The sequence below is a fragment of the Danio rerio genome, chromosome 2, assembly GCF_049306965.1.
Source record: "Danio rerio strain Tuebingen ecotype United States chromosome 2, GRCz12tu, whole genome shotgun sequence".
Lineage (NCBI taxonomy): Eukaryota > Metazoa > Chordata > Actinopteri > Cypriniformes > Danionidae > Danio > Danio rerio.
Genome location: NC_133177.1, coordinates 10,512,112 through 10,532,698, shown reverse-complemented (window position 1 = coordinate 10,532,698; position 20,587 = coordinate 10,512,112). Strand labels below are relative to the sequence as shown.

The 20,587-nt window shown below is 34.9% G+C and overlaps 1 protein-coding gene across 1 annotated transcript; it reads right to left on the bottom strand.

Moving 5' to 3' along the window:
* Positions 1-10,063: 10,063 nt before the first annotated feature.
* Positions 10,064-18,987, bottom strand: nsun4 (NOP2/Sun RNA methyltransferase 4). The gene is given in 6 exon segments (NM_001008649.1): positions 10,064-10,512; positions 13,050-13,174; positions 15,446-15,606; positions 15,705-15,859; positions 18,431-18,801; positions 18,881-18,987. Coding segments are annotated over 5 exon segments (984 nt in total). The 5' UTR covers positions 18,697-18,801; positions 18,881-18,987; the 3' UTR covers positions 10,064-10,235.
* Positions 18,988-20,587: the final 1,600 nt, after the last annotated feature.

Here is a 20,587-nt window from a genome sequence, read left to right as displayed (position 1 = left end):
TCACTCAGAAAAGAGCCAAGGCAGAAACACAACATGCACGAACATCAATCCAATATTGTCGTGAATTAAAAAATTCAAAGTAATGATGTAGTCGATGACGGGACGATGACAACAGGTGTCTGAACTCGCTTGCGAAAGGTCGCCCTCTTCGGTCCCAGCTCTCTTTTCTGATTCAATTCTCGTCTTTTTATCCCTCTGTTATCACAACCCCACTTAATCCTCTTAAGGGCAAAGAAAACCCCTCTTTTCTGGGGAGAGCTCACCCAAGCCAACCGCAGGCCTGCAGAGCCTGTCACCAAGGCGCTGTTTCAGTCACACGTAATTACACATCAATGCCACACTACACATACCTTTCAGAGGGGAAGAGTGGCATTGTGGGCATGCGGAGGGAAGCTCAGCGCTCTTTGAATGCGGGACACAGTCATGTGGATTAAGTCTCCACCGGACACTCAAGAGTTACGCCAGACACTTTGCTAAGGAAAGCAGACAATCCCGGGTATAAAAAATGTATTAAAATGGCCGTTGCATGCGAGGATTTATTTTCTTAATGGTAGATTAAGCGGGAAGATGTATGGTGCGCTAAGCATCATGGGACGGTTCGTAGAACGCTGCTTCAGCAAAATGTTTTAACTGTGATTATCTGAATGATGCGGGGCATTAGTAATGATGGATCCGCTGGAGACAATGACCACATTAGGAGTCAAAAGTTGGGAATGCTTGTGATTTTTTATTTATTTATTTATTGCTTAGATTTTCCACTTACTAAGTTTGCATTTACTTGCAGTAATTCTTCTAAAAATGAACTCTTTTATTTCTATATATTTAAAAATGTAATTTATTAATGTGATAATGAAGCCATTATTTCAGTCTTTGCTGTGGCAAGATCGTTGAGAAATCACTCTAATATGCTTATTTGATGATTTATAATAATTGTTTAATATTCATTAATGTATAATTAATATATAATTAATATGTATTTATTAACGATCTTTGCCGCTTAACATTTTTCTTCCTTTCTTTCTGGAAGTTCAAATGTACTGTATAGCATTTACCTGAAATCTTGTTTTGCAACATTATAAATACCTTTAGTGTTAATTTAAAGGGCACCTATGATGAAAATGATCTTTTGTAAGCAGTTTGGACAGAACTGTGTGTAGGTATAGTGTGTCCACTGTCTTATTGCAGTGATATAAAGACAACAACTCTCTTTTTTTTTACATTTTCTGATGTTTATAGGATTCAAATTCCTCCTATTTTGAGGGCCACCGCAACATGACGTAGGTGTGCGGTTTTACCGCCCACAGAATTGATTGATAGACGATATTAATATATCTCTATAGTAAAGTGTATAATGATATCAACAAGACATCAATCATTATTGAATGTGATCAAGAATGAGTTTTACAAGTTTAAAACGTTTTTAAAACAGTGCATGTTTGTAATGAATTACAGCCATTTTACCATCTTTATCACCACAGCTGCATGTCAGTACAATTATAAAAGAAGACTTTCAATCCTGGTTTGTGGATGTTAAATCAGGTTTATTTTGTACATTAACATAACACATATCCATGAAGCAGTGGATTTTAATGTGTATACTGTCACATTTGCTGTGCAAAAGCGTGGGGTGTCTGCGAGTGAACTTTGTAACCACATTGTGTGTGACTCATCATTGCAGAAAGGCTTGAATTACTTCCACAACAAATACCTCCAATATTCATTGGGAAAGTTCTTACTGTAGTGTTTCTCATAAACGTTATGTGAGATCTGCTTCTTCGTGTCTGTCACTGTGGTGTTTATCTGACGCAGCCATGGCAGAGATTAAGGCACACTTTGACAGGCATGTGGAAATGTGAGCGGGGAGATTTATCTTTAAACAGGCCACAAAAACAGCTATAATGTGTTTAGAGCAAAAAAAAAATATTCTGAAAGCTACAATAAATAATCTGATGGGTGTTTTGAGCTGAAACTTTACAGACACATTCTGGAGACACAAAAGACTTATCTTAAATCTTGAAAAAGGGTTAAAATGGCTGCCCTTTAAATCAGTTTTATGTGTCCTTGGGATTTAATTAAAGTATGTATATTGTTTTATTGTTTATATTTCTGTTTTATCTTACATACCAAAAATGTTATTGTATATCATAGATGCCAAAAAATATGTACAATGGATTTCAACACTGATAAAAATAAGCAAACAATCTGCATATTAGCCTGATTTCTGAAGGAAAAATTTTGAGTCGCCATCATAGGAATTAATCATACTTTATATACTCAAATAGTAAATTGAAAATATATTTCACAATATTACGGTTTTACAATATATTACAAACTCTCAAACATTGTGTAAATGATAGTCACTTCACAGAAATTTATCTTTCTGTACTTTGTTTTTGTTAATTATTGCACAAAAGATTATATATTTATTATAATTCTCACCACAAATTCAGACTAGATTTCAATTTTCCAAAATTTTAAATATCTGTAATTTAATTCAATATATAAAAAATTTTAGTATAATTACATCACATATACACGCCACGGCTTTGACATTTAGGCCCAGAGCTGACCGTCTCATCATAAAAAAGACCCCTAGGCCCGTCCACCCTTCATTCACTATCTGAGTAGTAAGCGCTACAGCTCTGGCCTCATGCTGGGCTCTTAAGATGCGACTGCAGTAAAATAAGCCTCAGGACAGAGCCTCACGACACCCACAACAATCAGATATCTTATTGCTGAGGCGCCTCAGGTCAGCCGGTATCTTTATGTGAATATGGTGTTAACAGCTTGTGGACATTAGAACAAGCATGGAGTACAGAGATTTACTGATGTCTATACGGCATCAAAAAACATGAGGACTAAAATAAATGGAACAATTAGGCACAGAGATTTCAACGTACTGTACAATTAAACAAATATAAACAGAATATTTCAAGTTTGGGTTGTTCACCAAAATGAGAACAAAAATAAAAATTTAATGGCGTAAGATTTCTCTCCTCCGTTAAAAGTATAATCAAGCAAAACTCTGGTAGTTAAAAACGTTAATCACCTGATAGTTAAACAAAAAAGGAAAATTTAGTAAATAATTGCTCACCCTCATGTTGTTCCAAACCCTCAAGACCTTCTTTCATCTCCGGAGGATGTTTTAAATAAAATGAAGATATTTTAGATAAAATCCAAGTGATCTTTCATCCTCAGGACCTCTGCTGTCTATGCTCTCAGATTTCATTTGTGTTCTAAAGATGATTGAATGTCCCAGGGATTTGGAACTACATGAGGGTGATTATTGACAGAATTTTTATTTTTGCGTGAACTAACCATTTACAAAAGTAATTTGATTAGAGTGGTTTAATAGAAGTCTTCTAAAGAGACCCAATAATTTGATGTTTAACAGATTTAATTTAGGCTATCACATAAACATTAATCAGTGGACATTTTTCCATCACGTGGATCCTCACATCACTTTTCCAAAGATTTTCATCATAAAAGCTCAAGTATGCTTTCTTGACGTGTGAGAACCAATTAAATGTCATTGTTCCATATTACGCAGCATTTCTCAGCTTAGTCAATGATCACTCAGTCTTACATGTTAAATTGTAAGTTTAAGTTTTCACAAAAAAACAATGAGGTCTTTATCACCACAGCTGCATGTCAGTACAATTATAGAAGAAGACTTTTAATCCTTGTTTATCTTTGTGTTACCCTGCACATTCGAATTTCTGCCAAGATCAACAAGATTCATTCTTTCAATATCACACATCACGTCTGAGATTCTGCAGGATGATCAAACATTATAGATGAGCAATGAAGTTCCTTCTTGTGTCATGTAGCAAGATTGACCTGCAAGAACCAATTAGACTCATTTCTGCAATGCCGCCTTTTGCAAGAACTAATTTGTTTTATTTTTATTTTTGTGTGTGTTTGTGTGTGCGTGTGTCTCATTAGCATGTTTAAAATTCAGCAAGAACTTTAAATGAGTTTTCATAGATAGGTTAAGCCTGAATATTGTAAATATTCCTATATACATATATGAATTTATGAGAATAAAAGCCAAATTAAAACTGTCCATATTAAAAACACATTGTCTCTTCAGAAGATTCTAAATAATCAGCTTATAAATCATTTTAAAATAGAAGACGTTTGGGTAAACAGACTTTTAGACCAGATGGGCATATTAAAATGTTATATTGACTTAGTTTTATTTGTCTATGATGAGCAAAAGTTTAAAACAACACAAAGGTGAGTAAATGATGACAAAATATTAGTATTTTTGGGGTAAAGTAAACTTTTAAAATGACAGAGGTAAAGCATTGACTCAAGTGACACCTACTGAGCCAAATCGAAAATAGAAAATCTGTCATTACAGATGGGGATGGTTTAGAGATTATCATTTCAAATCTAATGTAACTTTTGGTCTGTTTGTTTTATTTTTAAAGCTAACTGAAATTCATTCATTCATTTATTTTCCCTTTATTAATCTGGGGTTGCCACAGCGGAATAAACCTCCAACTTATCCAGCATATGTTTTAGGCAGCGGATACCCTTCCAGCTGCCACCCATCACTGGGAAACATCCACACACACTCATTCACACACATATACTACGGCCAATTTAGCATACCCAATTCACCTATAGCACATGTCTTTTGACTTGTGGGGGAAACCCAAGCACCTGGAGGAAACCCACGCAAACACAGACAGAACATGCAAACTCCACACAGAAATACCAACAGACCCCGCTGGGACTCGAACCAGCAACATTCTTGCTGTGAGGTGATTGTGTAGCGCCACCGTGCAGCCCACCTAACTGAAATTAACTGTCTTAATTAAATGGTGTAAATTAATCAGATTTAGTATGTTAATTTAAATACTGTCACCCGACGGACAGAGGACAAATCAAGTCAAAGACAGATTCTGCTTGAACGGTGTATTGAGCATTAAGCTCCACTGTGTTATAAATGTGATTGTTTATGTTTTTATTACAGTAAGTTTTCATTTTAAATGTCATACTGCATTAGTTAATACGATTTAAAGTAATGTTTTCTAATAAATTAGAAAACTGCCCATGGCAACTTTAATGTAACATACTGGGTATTTTTTATCTTGGCCCATGACTCTCAATTATATTAGTTTTTTTCCCTTTATATGAAAAATTTTGGGCATCTCTGCTCTAGGATTTTGAGAGGACTTGCATTTGAGGCCTTATTCATTCATTCATTTTCTTGTCGGCTTAGTCCCTTTTTTAATTAGGGGTCGCCACAGCGGAATGAACCACCAACTTATCCAGCATATGCTTCACGCAGCAGATGCTCTTCCAGCTGCAACCCACCTCTGGGAAACATCCATACACACTCATTCAAACTCATACACTACGGACAATTTAGCTCACCCAATGCATCTGTACCGCATGTCTTTGGACTGTGGGGAAAACCGGAGCACCTGGAGGAAACCCACACGAACATGGGGAGAACATGCAAACTATAGCACGTTTTCATGCAGCGGATGCCCTTCCAGCCGCAACCCATCTCTGGGAAAGCATTTGAGGCCTAATTGTTTTATTGTAGCCTAAAATGACTGAATTTGTGACAAATATTCTCAAAACCTTATGTGATCAATTCTTGTGTTCACTTTAAAACTACATAAAAATCTGTAATTTCTTTATATATAAAAAAAGAAACATTAGACTTGAAAGATCCCAAAGGGACTGATTAATGTTATTAAAACCTGTATTAACAAAAAATAAGACATTTAGAAGAATGCTTTAGCTGTTCAAAAAAAAAAAAACAACGAACCTTTACTGACTTTCACAGCAGTAGGACCGCAGAAGAAATCAGTCATGTCTTAAGACAGAAATGATCATTTTGAATATAACTATTCTACATTAGTAAATAATCAGGGCATCTCAAATGCAAATTGGAATCAAAAGGATGAGCATGAACTTCCAGAGGATCCCTGTGGTGTTAAAGAAAACTTTGCGAAAGTTCCAGCCAGAATACCGTGCCATGCGATTGAATCATAAGTAGTTTCTCCCCCCTCAAACACTCATGTTTGCCTTTTCCAAGGGAAGCCATTATGACTTTCACCCACCTACGGCCATCTGCGACTCCATCATTATAAGGCCCCGGCGTCTGGACAATATTCGCGACATGTTTCTGTCATTACAAAGATCTACATCCGATTTACATCATTGGCAAGGTGCTCGGCAAATGATCAGACGCCGGCATCCTCAGCAGTGTCAAAGTCAATAATGAATAAAATGTATAGATGAAAATAACTCGTCCCTAATGGTCCCTCTGTCTCCTGAGTGTTAAAAAATGTAAATTTATGTAAAAGCCCATAGGAAACACATATTTACAATACGTTTAGGTAATCACAAGATGCAGGCATGGAGAAATATCCCAGCCGAGAGAAAGCAGTCAATGCAAAAATAGTTTTTATGTGTCATTAATTCTCTTTGCATTCTCAAATAACCCTATATTACCGCGGTAATACAGTAATCACTCACAATCGCACAGAAAATTATCTGCACTCATCTGTGGAATAAAAGGCGAAGGGGAAAACGAGGGGAAAGCATCCCATTTTAGTATCCTCTTGCGTCCTTAATGTTCAACCAGAAGCCGGCGAGTAAACGACTGCTCGGCCAATCTCGACTCTGCCAGCGATGGAACAGTTTCCGAGCAGCTTAATGATGGCGGGGAGTCGATGGCTCTCGTCCTAAAATGCGCACACCTTTTCATGCTACATTGCCCGGAATAGACGCGAGGTTCATGGACAACCGGGGGAAAATTGAACCTTTTATACGCTAGCAGAAAACAAAACACCTCCGATGCCAAATCTAAACGACACACTCGAAGAGCAGACATTAGTTGTAGAAGTGCTGCAGACACATCAGGCCATGCAGAGGACACTCTTTATCCTTATAATGAATCTGCTACAAACGCTACTGAACACTCATAAGGTGTAATGCCTGCATATGCTGGAGATAAACTCATTCTCAGAGTCTTAAACTGTTTGTCTTCAAGCTGATGCAGATATGTGATGACCATTTAAATTCAATTTCTCACTCATTCAATTTGGGAAACATTTACATTTTCATTTTTTAGTCAATTATATATTTCAGATTATGTCTTTCTTTAAACATAAATAAATTAGATTTTATGTTTTGCAACTAAATATGATTCTATCAGTCTACAAGTGAATATTTTAGAAAATTACAGAAATAATTATAAACCTTACATTGTAAAAATGTCTCTTAATTTAGTGTTTTCCATTTATTTACAGTTGTTAGTTAGTACAGTTGTTAATACAATATATATAATACAATAATACAATACGATATAATTCAATGTTTGATGTTGAAAATTCAACTCTACAGTTTAACACAGTGACTTTTATTGATATTTTAGTGGTTTGAATAATATATAATGTTAAATAGATAATATATTGAGAAATGAACCTGAAAAATAACATGTACCATAATATACAACACCAACCCAGACAATATATTACTTTAAACCATCAAAAAGTCACTTAAGGTTTAAAGGTTTAAAGTTGTAATTAAGGTTTAAAGTTGTCAGAAGCAAGATCAATGTCTCCTAATGTGATTCAAAAGCATAAATAATTGAGGACCTCTAAAAATATGAACATGAAATCACAAAACACTGGAAAACTGTTAATTTACGTGTACCATAAAAACGGACTTCAATAAAATTAAAAACATTTAATATTTAACTGAATAGTTAAATTGTGATTGCTCGAAATTTGTTTATAAACAACATAAATATGTCTGAAAAGTGTTCAATTATAATAAACTAGTTTTACTGGCCTAAAAGTTTACTTTCAGACAAAAAAAAGGGTTCATTATGCAGGTTTTTCTAAAATAGGCAATCATATTTTTGATAATAAAATTGTACCTAAAAAGTGTGTTAAATATGAGAGAAATATGTATTTGTTTCATTACTGTTGCACAATTGACATTAAAACATAACTAATTTAACAGAAGGTGCTCCTAGGCCCGGATTAAGAATTCAGAGGCCCCTGGGAACAATGTCTTGTAGGCCCCCTACCTAGCCGCAACCCTATAGTTGAATTAAAAAATAAGATGAATATAATATGTTTTAAATAAAATTAATCTATAATGTATTGCCCGCATTTTTAAAATAAATGAAATATAGTACATATATTACAAGTCTACAAAGATTTAACTTATTTTTAAAGCGTTTAAACTAGCATACTTTGAAAAAAAGTACTAATAAAACTAGTGAAAATTAATTGATTTTAATACACTTGTTCAAGTTCACAGAAGTACTACAAAAAATTAATATTTAAGGGTATTTTTTATGTATTACTTCTACAAACTTATAATGCATCTGATTTGGATACAGGGTAACACCTTTCCAATCCAGTTCTATGAATCTGAGTCTTCTATAATACACAGACTTATTAATGATTCCTCTTTGTCTTCCTCGTGGTGAAGAGTAGGCAAAATCTGATATGTAATGGATAAAAAGAGGAAAAACATGTTCATCGGACACTGGATTCGAACCGGGTTCATGATTGATTGCATCAAAACATGTTGCAATCCAAGCTACGCCCCTCACACCACTGTTGCCTGCGCTATTTAGTTATTTTGTCTCTGTCAATCAAACGGTGATGGGTGGAAATCACTCAACTAGCTTATTTTAACGAGGTGCGGTATATGCACATAGCCTAAATAGACACTCCAAAATATGCATTTTTTTTTCACCCCTTCGCAGGGGCCCCAAGGCCTGTGCCCATAATGCCCATAGGTTAATCCGGCCCTGGGTGCTCCATACATACAAGTGACACTGAAATCAATCAATCTACCTTTAAAAGATCTCAAATGAATTAGAAAATAAAACAAAACATATCAAAATATAATAAGTGATGTGTATTTTGAGGGTCATCTGCCATTTGCAAAGTTGAACTTTTTTACTAAAACATTTTTGTTTCTTTAGATTTTTATATTTCTTCTGGGTAAAATGGTCTTTATGGGTCATTATAGGGTTATGGGTATAAACAAATGAATACAATTTCATTATACTAATTATCTTCTTAATTATTTGTGAAAAGACACTTTTCTTTTTTGTTTGTTTCCATTTTACACACAAGTTAACTACTGAACAAACTACTTTGTAAATTGTAAAATTTAAATACTTTTATGCTTCTGCATAAAAGAAGACATGGTATGTTGGTCTATACCAGGGATCACCAAACTTTTTCCTGGAGGTTAGGTGTCCTGCAGATTTTAGCTCCAACCCTAATCAAACACACCTGAACAAGCTAATCAAGGTCTTACTAGGTATACTTGAAACATTCAGGCAGGTGTGTTGAAGCAAGTTGGAGCTTAAACCTAGAGGAACGAGATTGGTGACCCCTGGTCTATACCATGAATCCTGCAGACTGTTTAAAATGTGCCTACGTTTAACCTCGAATAGTCAGCTGTATAACAGTGCGTCGACGCCCCCTACTGGCCAAACATGTTAAATACAATGAACAGTGTTCTGTTTTCATTGCTTTCTGCTGAACTTCTGAATCATATCATGTGCATTTACTTGGTTTCAAAGCAAACCTTTCAATGCTGTCACACTACAGTCAAGAAAACACATCTTCAACTGTACACTGGGTAGGTTCTAATTCCTTCTCAATATTCCTTTTTTTAGTTTTTTATTTAAATATTAAAATTAAAATTTTATTTAAATATGATGAAACTATGATAATGCGTTTGTGAAAACATAATACAAAAGTAATGACTTTATTCAACAGTTTCTTTTCTTCTGTGTCAGTTTTTTTTTTTCGTATTTTTCAGACTTTGAACAAGTTGGGTGCATTGCTATAGTTGATGGAAGAGCTTTCAGATTTAATCTAAAACACCTTAATTTGTGTTCTGAGGACGAACGAAGGTCTGAGGGGTTTGAAACAACATGAGGATGAGTATCAATAACAACATTTTTACTTTTGTGTGAACTAACCCTTTCATTGACATTACAAATCCCCATACCTCAAGCATATGGGTTTTGGATTGCCAAAGTACACAAGTAAGATTTTTTGCATCATATCTAAGTTTAATATATAACTGATAATAACTTACAATTAACAAAATGATCACATCATTTGCTATTTTTTCTTCATTAAAGAAGTAAAACGTTTGAAAGTTCCATGTCTGGTCACTAGGGGGCAGCAAAAAACAACAACGGAGCTCATCTTAAAATTGCTCTAATTCATTCTTTGTAATTTACACATATAAATTGGTCCAAAGTTGGCACACAGGTGTGGTAAAACCAGTTCCCCGACACTTAACTGTGGCGCAAAGTGGAAAGTGTCAGAAAAGCGCTGAGTGAACCACCTGAGGTCCTGAACCTGCACTGTAATCCCCAACTCTTCCTGAGCGACACTGATAGCCTGTTGCACCACACACTCATTCTGCAGCTGGGACAGGGAACACGTAGAGTAGACTATCAGCCCTCCTTGCCGCGCAGCCTGGATGCCAGCCCTGAACAGAGTAAGAAATTTCAGGTTATTCTCAGTAAGTCCTGAAGAATGCAGCATGTATTTGTTTTGATACAATATATATATATATATATATATATATATATATATATATATATATATATATATATATATATATATATATATATATATATATATATATATAAATATATATATATATGTGTGTGTGTGTGTGTGTGTGTGTGTTTGTGTGTGTGTGTGTGTGTGTGTGTGTATTATATATATTTATTATGTATAAGTGATACACATACATAGAAACAAAACTAAATAATATTTCATAATAATTTTAATAATCTTTTACATGGCATCACAGGGGCGCAGTGAGTGGGACGATCGCCTCACAGCAAGAAGGTTGCTGGTTTGAGCCTCAGCTAAGTCAGTTGGCATTGGATAAGCTAAATTGCCTGTAATATATGTGTGTGAATGAGTAGGTATGGATGATTCCCATTGATGGGTTTCAGCTGGAAAGACATCCGCAGCGTAAAACAAATGCTGGATAAGTTAGCGGTTCATTCCATTGTGGTAACCCCAGATTAATAAAGGGACTAAGCCGAAAAGAAAATGTATAATTAAATGAATAAAGGAATTAATATCTTTTCATAGGTATTTAAATGTTACATAAAATTAGTATCATATACATATATATTTTAACTATGAATAAACATTTTCTCTAATATATGCATGCCTATGTGTATTTATATACATAATAAATATACACAGTACACACACTTAAATTGTGTCAAAACAACCTTTTTTGGATGAGTTTAATAATGATCAATTTTTGCCCAGCACTTCTAAAAAGTCAAGTTAGCCAGGAATATACGTTCACCAACCACTTTATTACTATTACCACCTGTTTGACTGATCATTAAGGCAAATATCTAATCAGCCAATCACATGACAGCAGCTCAATTAATGCAAGCATGTTTAAAAAACCTGCTGAAGTTCAGAGCCAGTCTGGATTCCAGTCCATTTTTTTAATGTCTTCATTTACCAACTTTCTTCCATCTCATTTCCTTGGATGCATGTCATTGATTACATTACATAATTGTCCAATACTGTCAAAACATCTGAATAGGTTTAAATAGAATGCCCTAAACCCTAGAGCACTTGGGAACTACACAGTTGTGACATCACATTCTGGGACATGTACACTCACCGGACACTTTTTTAGATATGCCTAATTAGTACCGTTTTGCCTTCAGAACTACCTTAAGCCTTTATGGCATAGATTTAACAAGGTACTGGAAATATTCCTCAAAAAATGTTGGTCCACATTTACGAGATAGCATCACGCAGTTCCTGTAGATTTATCGGCTGCACATCCATGGTGGGAATCTCCCAGTACACCACATCACAACAGTGCTCTATTGGTTTGAGATCTGGTGACTATGGAGGACATTGTAATACAGTGAGCTAATTGTCATGTTCAAGAAACCAGTCTGAGAAGATTCATGCTTTACAACATGGGACGTAATCCTGCTGGAAGTACACCACCACCAGCAGCCTGAACCATTGATACAAGGCAGGATGGATCCATGTTTTCATGTTGTTGATGCCAAATTCTTACACTTGCATCTGAATGTCGCAGCAGAAATCGAGACTCGTCCAACCAGGCAACATTTTTCCAATCTTCTATTGTCCAATTTTGATGAGCCTGAGCAAATTGTAGCCTCAGTTTCCTGTTCTTACCTGGCAATAGTGCCACCCGGTGTGGTCTTCTGCTGCTGTAGCCCATCTGCCTCAAGGTTTGACATGTTGTTCAGAAATGCTTTTCTGCATACCTTGGTTGTAACAAGCGGTTATTTGAGTTACTGTTGCCTTTCTATCAGCTGGAACCAGTCTGGTCATTCACCTCTGGCATCAACAAGGCATTTGCCCCCAAAAAACTGCCACTCACTGGATATTTTCTCTTTTTCAGACCATTGTCTGTCGACACTAGAAATGGTTGTGCGTGAAACTCCCAGTAGATCAGCAGTTTCTGAAATACTCAGACCAGCCTGTCTGGCACCAACAACCATGCCACATTCAAAGTCACTTAAATCACCTTTCTTTCCCATTCTGATGCTCAGTTTAAACTGTAGCAGATCTTTTTGACCATGTCTACATTTCTAGATGAATTGAGTTGCTGCCATGTGATTGGCAGATTAAAAATTTGCATTAACATGCAGTTGGACAGGTGTACCCAATAAAGTGGCCAGTGAGTGTAGGTGCTGAAGTGGACATATGAAGCCAACTCACTCCGTGGGTCAAATTTGATGGATTGAGTGTATGTCTATATAAGCTTCCCTTGTTCACTAAAGGTTCTAAAAGTCGAGTGGAACGCAGCCCTAGCAACAGAATAGGAGTAGAAATGTGATGTGACTAAATTTTTACACAGTTGCTGGTCCAAAATGGATACGTCTGAGGAGCACTTTATATCTATACCCACACCTAATAAAATGTCTGGTGTGTGTATATATATGAAATCAATTATTGTCTTTCAATGTATTTTTTCCACACATTTGAAGATCAACTTACACAAGAAGCTGGATTTGCAAGAGTGGAAGCTTCTGTCTCTCTTTGGTCCTGGACCTCTTAAATATATTGTTCTCCTCCACGACTGCAGAGTGTCTGTCTGTTGTGCAGGGAACATCGACCAGCACCTGTGTGAAGATAAAACATGAACTAAAGGTAATGGAACAATTCTCACGGTTTACAATAATAGCATTAGTGCTGTAAAAATATACTGGGCAGAAGTAGTTTTTTAAAACATCAGCAAAATTATTTGATTTATTATATTCATTTTTAACTCTTATTAATTATGTATTATCATCAATAAATGAACTCACAATATGTTAGTTGTAAACCACAACTTTCACAATGCAACTATTTTCCTACTACTAATTTGTATTATTTATACATAATCTATTGCTAAAATATTTTTAAAAATCCTACAACTTATTAATTTTAAAACGGTAAAGGTCACATTCTGAATCTCCATTTTTGTTACTTTTTGCCGTCATAAATTTACTTTTAACTTAAATGCAAAAGACACACTTCAAACTCATTTGAGTATTTCAGATGTTGTAAAATCATAACCTCATCACATGCAGAGAGAAAACTACACTTAATTTTATTAAAATGCACATAAAAGGCTCATAGAGGACTGTGAAGATGTTGAACTGGAACTTGGTCATTGCTGTGTCCATTTCCTGGTTGTTTTTTGCTTTACCCATTAGTGTATTTTTTAATTTCCAATATTAATTTCCATTGATTAAGACATTTTGCTAATTATTGTTGTATGAGCACTACCGCTTTTGCTAAGTTCACATCAATAACAAAAGCACCCAACTGTCATGTGCTTTTGGATTTTACCCTTTATACTATTATTAATGAAAATATCATATTTTTAAAGTTCTATATACCAATTTCAAAGCCTGGTTCTTTACTGAACCGTATCAAAAAGGCTTTATTTAGCACCAAATATGGTTCAGCTATTGTTACAAACTGAATAACCCTAAATAGGAACTGTTTAAAAAAGTTTTCTAAAAGGGTAGAGCACAGGTCTGCATGGTTTATTTTCAGTTCTAATTAAATACACCTGATCAAACTAATCGAGTCCTTCAGGCTTGTTTGAAACCTACAGGTAATGCCATGGTCACACTAGACTTTGAGCATGTGAAATTCTGTCGTATAGCACGGTGAAAAGGGGCAGTATTAAACAAAATGGTTAGACATTTTAAAAAGCGAGCGATTGGTCTATATATGACATTTCTGTCCAGAAAGGTCATGTTTTAGTCTTCGATAGTCTCATGCTAATTTCATGATGCAATTTCATGTGTCAGATTTCACCAGGCTTGAACCTTCGAACGTAGCAAAAAGCGAAACTTGTTGCATGAGCTTGCGTTTCTGGTCTATCGCATTCAAGTGCGTATGAATGGAAGTATATGGAATAAAAAGTGCAGTGTGACCCCAGCTTCAATATGTTAAAGCAGGGTTTTAACTAAACTGTACAGAGCTACGGCCCTCCAGGAACTGGAACTGACACCGGTGGTGTAGACCATGGGTCTTGCTGATTCATAAAATGCATCTAAACAGCTGCTGGGACCTAAAAATTAAGCCTAAAAAAAAAAAAAACATAAAATATACAGGCAAAAAACAAAAATGATTACCTTTGGCTTGTAAAAATACATTGAGGCCTTCTGTACTAAAATAATACAAAGGTCTTAAAGTCCCCATGACATCAAAGCTAACCATGTGATTTTGTTAGCTCACGTTGCTAGTTTTGTGTTGAACAATCTGTGCGTGTCAAGAATTGTTTGCTCTTCTATTTTTTAATTGAAAAAGCACTTCCTGTTTTTCTTTTCATGTAATTTGTCAGATTACATACATCTTAGGAATTGGACATGGCTAACATATTTAATCACATCGCTCCAACTGTCAGTTTTAAGAACAAACAGAAATGGCAATAGTCTAGTGGTTAGTGCGTCGAAATATGGTGTTGTTGCACTTCAGGGTGTCCCGAGTTCAAATCCCGGCTCGAGGACATTTCCCGTCCCTAACCCCACTCTCTCTCCCACTGCGCTTTCTGTCTGTAATACTATCCTATCCACTTAATAAAGGCAAAAAGGCCAAAAAAAACTTTACTAGATCCACTCAACTCACAGTAGAAAAAACAAGCCAAGTCCACTGTTCTCTCATTTAAGATTCTGTTTCTCTAGGAACTGCGTCACAATACTTGAAAAGAAAAACGGTTGCAGCTTCCGGTTCATGGGGACTTTAAAGATCTTTGCTCTTCAAGTTCTTGTAACTGTTAATTAGCATTTTATGAATAACCAATGTCCATAGCTTTAGCTGATGTTCTACTGAAAAAAAAAAGTGAGCCTTATCTTGAAAATTCTTCTTAATTTTCGGACATTCTGACCAATACCTACTCTATCAAAGCTCTTCTCCTCTCTCATCCCTAACTCCCGACCATCAATGCAAGTGATGTGAATATTTTCTTCATCCAGAAACTCTTTAGGCACGTAGCTCTGAAGAATCTTGCGCAATCGACCAGTGCGGGAAACTGATAAGTCATTTGCCCACAAGTGATCTAAAAAGAGCCAAAAAAAAACAGACATGCGTTTCATTATTTGTACAGATTTGCATCTCTTCCTCTAGAAAGCTGTAGCAATTTTTTGATTCACGTACTGACTGAATGTGCCTGCAGGAGAGCAAGGGTTTTTCCTCCAGGAGCCGCACACAGATCCAGCACTGTTTGTCCAGGCCGGACGTCCAGCGCTAGTACAGGCAGCACGGAAGCAGCATCCAGAAGATAATAGCCCAAAATACCACTGCTGTCAGGTCTGTGTTAATAGCACAGATTGTTTTAGGATGAAAAAAAAAAAAAGTTGAAGCATTGGCAACACTATAATAACTACACACTATGAATCATCTACTGAGCTTTCGTTAATAGTTAATTCATTGTTTGTTAAGCATTAACTCTACATTAATAGGTGTTAGTAGGCAGTTTATAACTGCAGATACAAACGCTGTAAACTTGACTTATTGAATGAGCACATTTAAAATGTGCTTAATAGTTGTTTTTTCATACTTTGTTACTGATGAACTGTTCAAAACTAAATTCAGCATTGCATTATTTACAAATTATTTGTAACTAAGAATAATCAAGGTCTTTAAAGATCATCCAGAATGAGTTAGTAACTGATTTATAAACTATTCAAATAAACATTTCCATATTATTGTTCAGGTATAGAGCATGATTGCCTCACAGCAAAAGGTCACTGGTTCGAGCCCCGACTGAGTCAGGTGGCATTTCTGTGGGAAGTTTGCATGTTCTCCCCATGTTCACGTGGGTTTCCTCCGGGTGCTCTGGTTTCCCCCACAAGTCCAAAGATATGCGCTATAGGTGAACTAGGTAAGCTAAAATTGTCCGTAGTGTATGTGTGTGAATGGGAATGAATACGAGTAATACCCAGTGATGGGTTGTTGCTAGCATAAAACATATGCTGAATGAGTTGGCGGTTCATTCCGCTGTGGCAAACCCAGATTAATAAAGGGATTTAGCCGAAAAGTAAATCAATGAATGAATAAATGAATGGTTGAATGAATAAGGTATACACTTATAGTTCATTTGTATGTTAATAAGTGCTTTACTTACTCAGCTTCATCTAGCTTTGTGACCTAATCTAAAGTGAGGACTATTTATGCTGTATAAATCCCTAATAACAATTAAAGGCTCAGTATCACATGAAAAATAAACCTTTGCAATCTTATCTGAAAAGTAAAATTTATGTAATGTTTAAACATTGCTGAATAACTTGAGTGTAAAAAAATAGCATAAAATTAGATAAAACAACAACAATAATTGAACAATATATTATGATACAACATTTCAATGTTATTTAACGATGTACAGTAATTTTTATTTTAGTCAAGACTGCAAAGATTTATTTCTCATTTGATACAGTTTTATTTGTGTATCTTCAAATAAATAGAAATTAATAAAGTTGTTTATTTTCCTGTGTAGAATATAACTGAGCCTTTAATTGTCATTTATTAGAGATTTATAAAGCATGAATGGTCCTCACTTAAGATTAGGCGACAAAATTGGATGGAGTTGAGTTAATCTCAACTGATCTGATTTATTAATCATTTACTTATGCATTCTGAATGATCTTTAAAATCAGCAACTTCCCTCAATTAACTGGTTTGTAAATACTGCAACACTTAATTTAGTAATGAAAACATAATAATTATCAAAGTATGAAAATACAACCATTAAGCACATTATGTATGCATTAAAACAATAAAAAGTTCATTTTTGTTCTTTGTACATTACAATATTAAAAAAGAAAAGAAAAAGACCATCATACATTTTGACTATCAAACATCAACATTTACAGGAGACAGACAAAAAACAAAACAAACAAATATAAACATACATATTTATTTTTTTAGAACCAAAATAATATCTCATATCTCACATATCAAAACCGCATATCAGATACCAACAAATTATTTGATCATATTATAAATTTTTAAAAAAATTTACAGAGAGGACCCCTAATAATTTTACTTTTATTTATTTACTTTTATTTTATTTACGCTATCCTTCGGATCACTTGATTTTACTTATTTGTCAGCAAGAAGTTGATTGTATCATATTTTAAAAAATAAAAAACATATTTCATATTTTAGTAGGTACGTTTTTATCTCACACATATTTTTAGATTTAATCATCATGTTATCTAAAACATTTAACCCCTTCAAATGCTTTCTCTCCTATGTATATACAGGCCTGTTGCCAGCTAATTAAAATATGGTGGTTCTTTTTTCTCAAAAAGTGGACCCATTTGCAGTTACTCAAGGTTCAAATACTGCATTTTAGAGATATTTTAAGCAATAGTTTGTGCTGAATTAGCTTGTCAGATTGTTATTACCACACTTTTTGATGCAACAAAATTCTTCCTACATTTTTGTCAAGGAGCTATCATAATATTTTTATTTACAAAAAATTATGGTTATTTACAAATGCGCATTGAAACTGGAAATTGTAGCCTATAGGGGAATAACAAACTGGCCAGCTCATGTCCTCAGTCAAAATTTGTCCGTTTAAATAATAAAAGCCCTCTTTTAATGATTACTTTATTGGTTATTCTTCTTAAAGCCTTCTTCTATTGGTTATTTTTACAAGTCATGATGGCATACAGTCAAAACTTGGACAAATGAGCTCAAATTCTGGACTTTGTCAGAAGGGGGGTGGGTCTTTGGAACCACGCGAACCCCTCTGGCTACGGGTCAAATATAACGTTTTAATTGGTGAAGAAGACACAACAATTATGATTTCTCTTCTTAACTCACTAAACATAAACATTTAAAGAGAAGAAAGGAGAAATTCGTTTTGTAATCCTCACCTTGCTGGCTTAAATCTAGATATGTCTCCTCGGGGGAAAACAAGACATTTAATATCAGGAGTTATACTGGTTTGAAGAGGAGCTGATTCCACATCTGTCGAATCGTTGTGAGGGGTTGTGGGGTCCTGTGAGGACTTATGGACCTCATTTCTAGAACAGTCAATAGTTATGAAGTCTCTACACCCTTCAGCTTCTAAATCTGTGATTTCCCCAGATGCTGAAGAGAAGCTGTTTATTAGCGCTCCATATTTTTGTTCACAAAGCATGGCAACACGAATAGAGGGCCACAAGTCCCCGAACTGTACACTATATGTTTTGTCAAAGCTGTGCAGAGCAAGTTCAGTGGCTGGAAACTTGGGCCTCGTTGCTGCCTATTGGAACACAGGAGACGATATGAACATTTCACGTTATTTTGATTATAATACTAATACATGTGACCTTATTACTTACCCATTTTGTTTTAACTCGATACCGTCGCGGAATAAATCTAACTGAGTCTTTAAATTTGTTTATACAAAATCTCGTGCACACGTACGCTGCCATGTCTGTGTATCATCAAATACCGTCCGTCGTTTTTTCTCATTGGTTCCACTATAAAGATTTGTACTATTTAAACATTACAATGGAGTCAAAATCAAAACATGATCTTATAAATTCATGTAATGAATCATTTAACTAATTACATGACCAAACGTCATTTTTCATGTTAAATTAAGTTTGTTAACGGTTTCACTTGTTAGCTCTTCTTTGTGATTTCTGTTCTATATGCTTTTTTCAATTGTACTAACGTTAAATCATAACCTTATGTATTTGCTGTAGTTTAAAGTGCATTTGTAAAAGTAGGCAAAAGTATTGTATTGTATTGTATAGTGAAAGTATTGCTGATTGAATATGAACATTTAATAGGCGTAACTAATGTGTAGCTACCGTTCAGTTCTGCCTGTCTGGTATTTTGTTACTTTTTTCATTTAGGGTCAAGAACATGCATACAAAGTTTCAATAATTTGCTACATTTTATGTCAATTTGACCCATACAGGCAGACATTAAAAAGATGCAAAATAACATTTAATTTATTATGCATTATTTAATAATAATATCAACTCCATTCATTAAGGCAAGTGTCTATTTCTACTCTTAACCTAACCAAACTGTTGGAAAATCTAAATCACGTATTTAACTATTGCTAATTAAAGAACGTCCAAATACATAAATAATAAATAGATAAATAAATAAATGTCAGACAAGTAGGAGAAATAAGCTCATCTTAGCTGTTTTGGCTAACCAAACATCAAAATGTTCTGACAAAAATTATAACATTTACTTGAGTAATATAATGAGTAATATAATGACGAATGGGTACAACAATCAGTTTATTTTTATGCCCTGAGTACAAAAAAAATCCACCCATTCATTATTAATAGAACAATAGTCTGAAAATGTTTTAAAAATAAAGAAATGTTGTTTTGTATTTAGAGGTTAAATAAAAAAAAATACTACACTAAATAAATACATAAAAAATATATTTATTATACATAAATATTGTAAAAGGTTGAAAACAAACATGGTTCACATCACCCAAACCATAGCCTACTTACAGTGCATTCGGAAAGTATTCATAGCGTTTCACTTTTTCCACATTTGTTTATGTTACAGCCTTAGTCCAAAATGAATTAAATCTATTTATTTACTCAAAATTCTACACACAATACCCCATAATGACAATGTGAAAAAAAGATCTTTTGAAATTGTTACAAATTTATTACAAATAAAAAACCTGAAAAATCACATGTACATCAGTATTCACAGCCTTTGCTCAACACTTTGTTGATGCACCTTTGGCAGCAATTACAGCCTCAAGTCTTTTTGAATATGATGCCACAAGCTTGTCACACCTGTCTTTGGGAATTTTTGGGCTATTCCTCTTTACAGTACCTCTCAAGCTCTAGGTTGGATGGGCTGCGATGCTGTACAGCCATTTTCAGATCTCTCCAGAGTCGGGAGATGTTTAATAGGATTTATGTCTGAGCTCTGGCTGGGCCACTCAAGGACATTCCCCAAGTTGTTATGAAGCCCCTCTATTGATATTTTGGGGGTGTGCTTTGGGTCATTGTCCTACTGGAAGATGAACCGTCACCCCAGTCTGAGGTCAAGAAAGC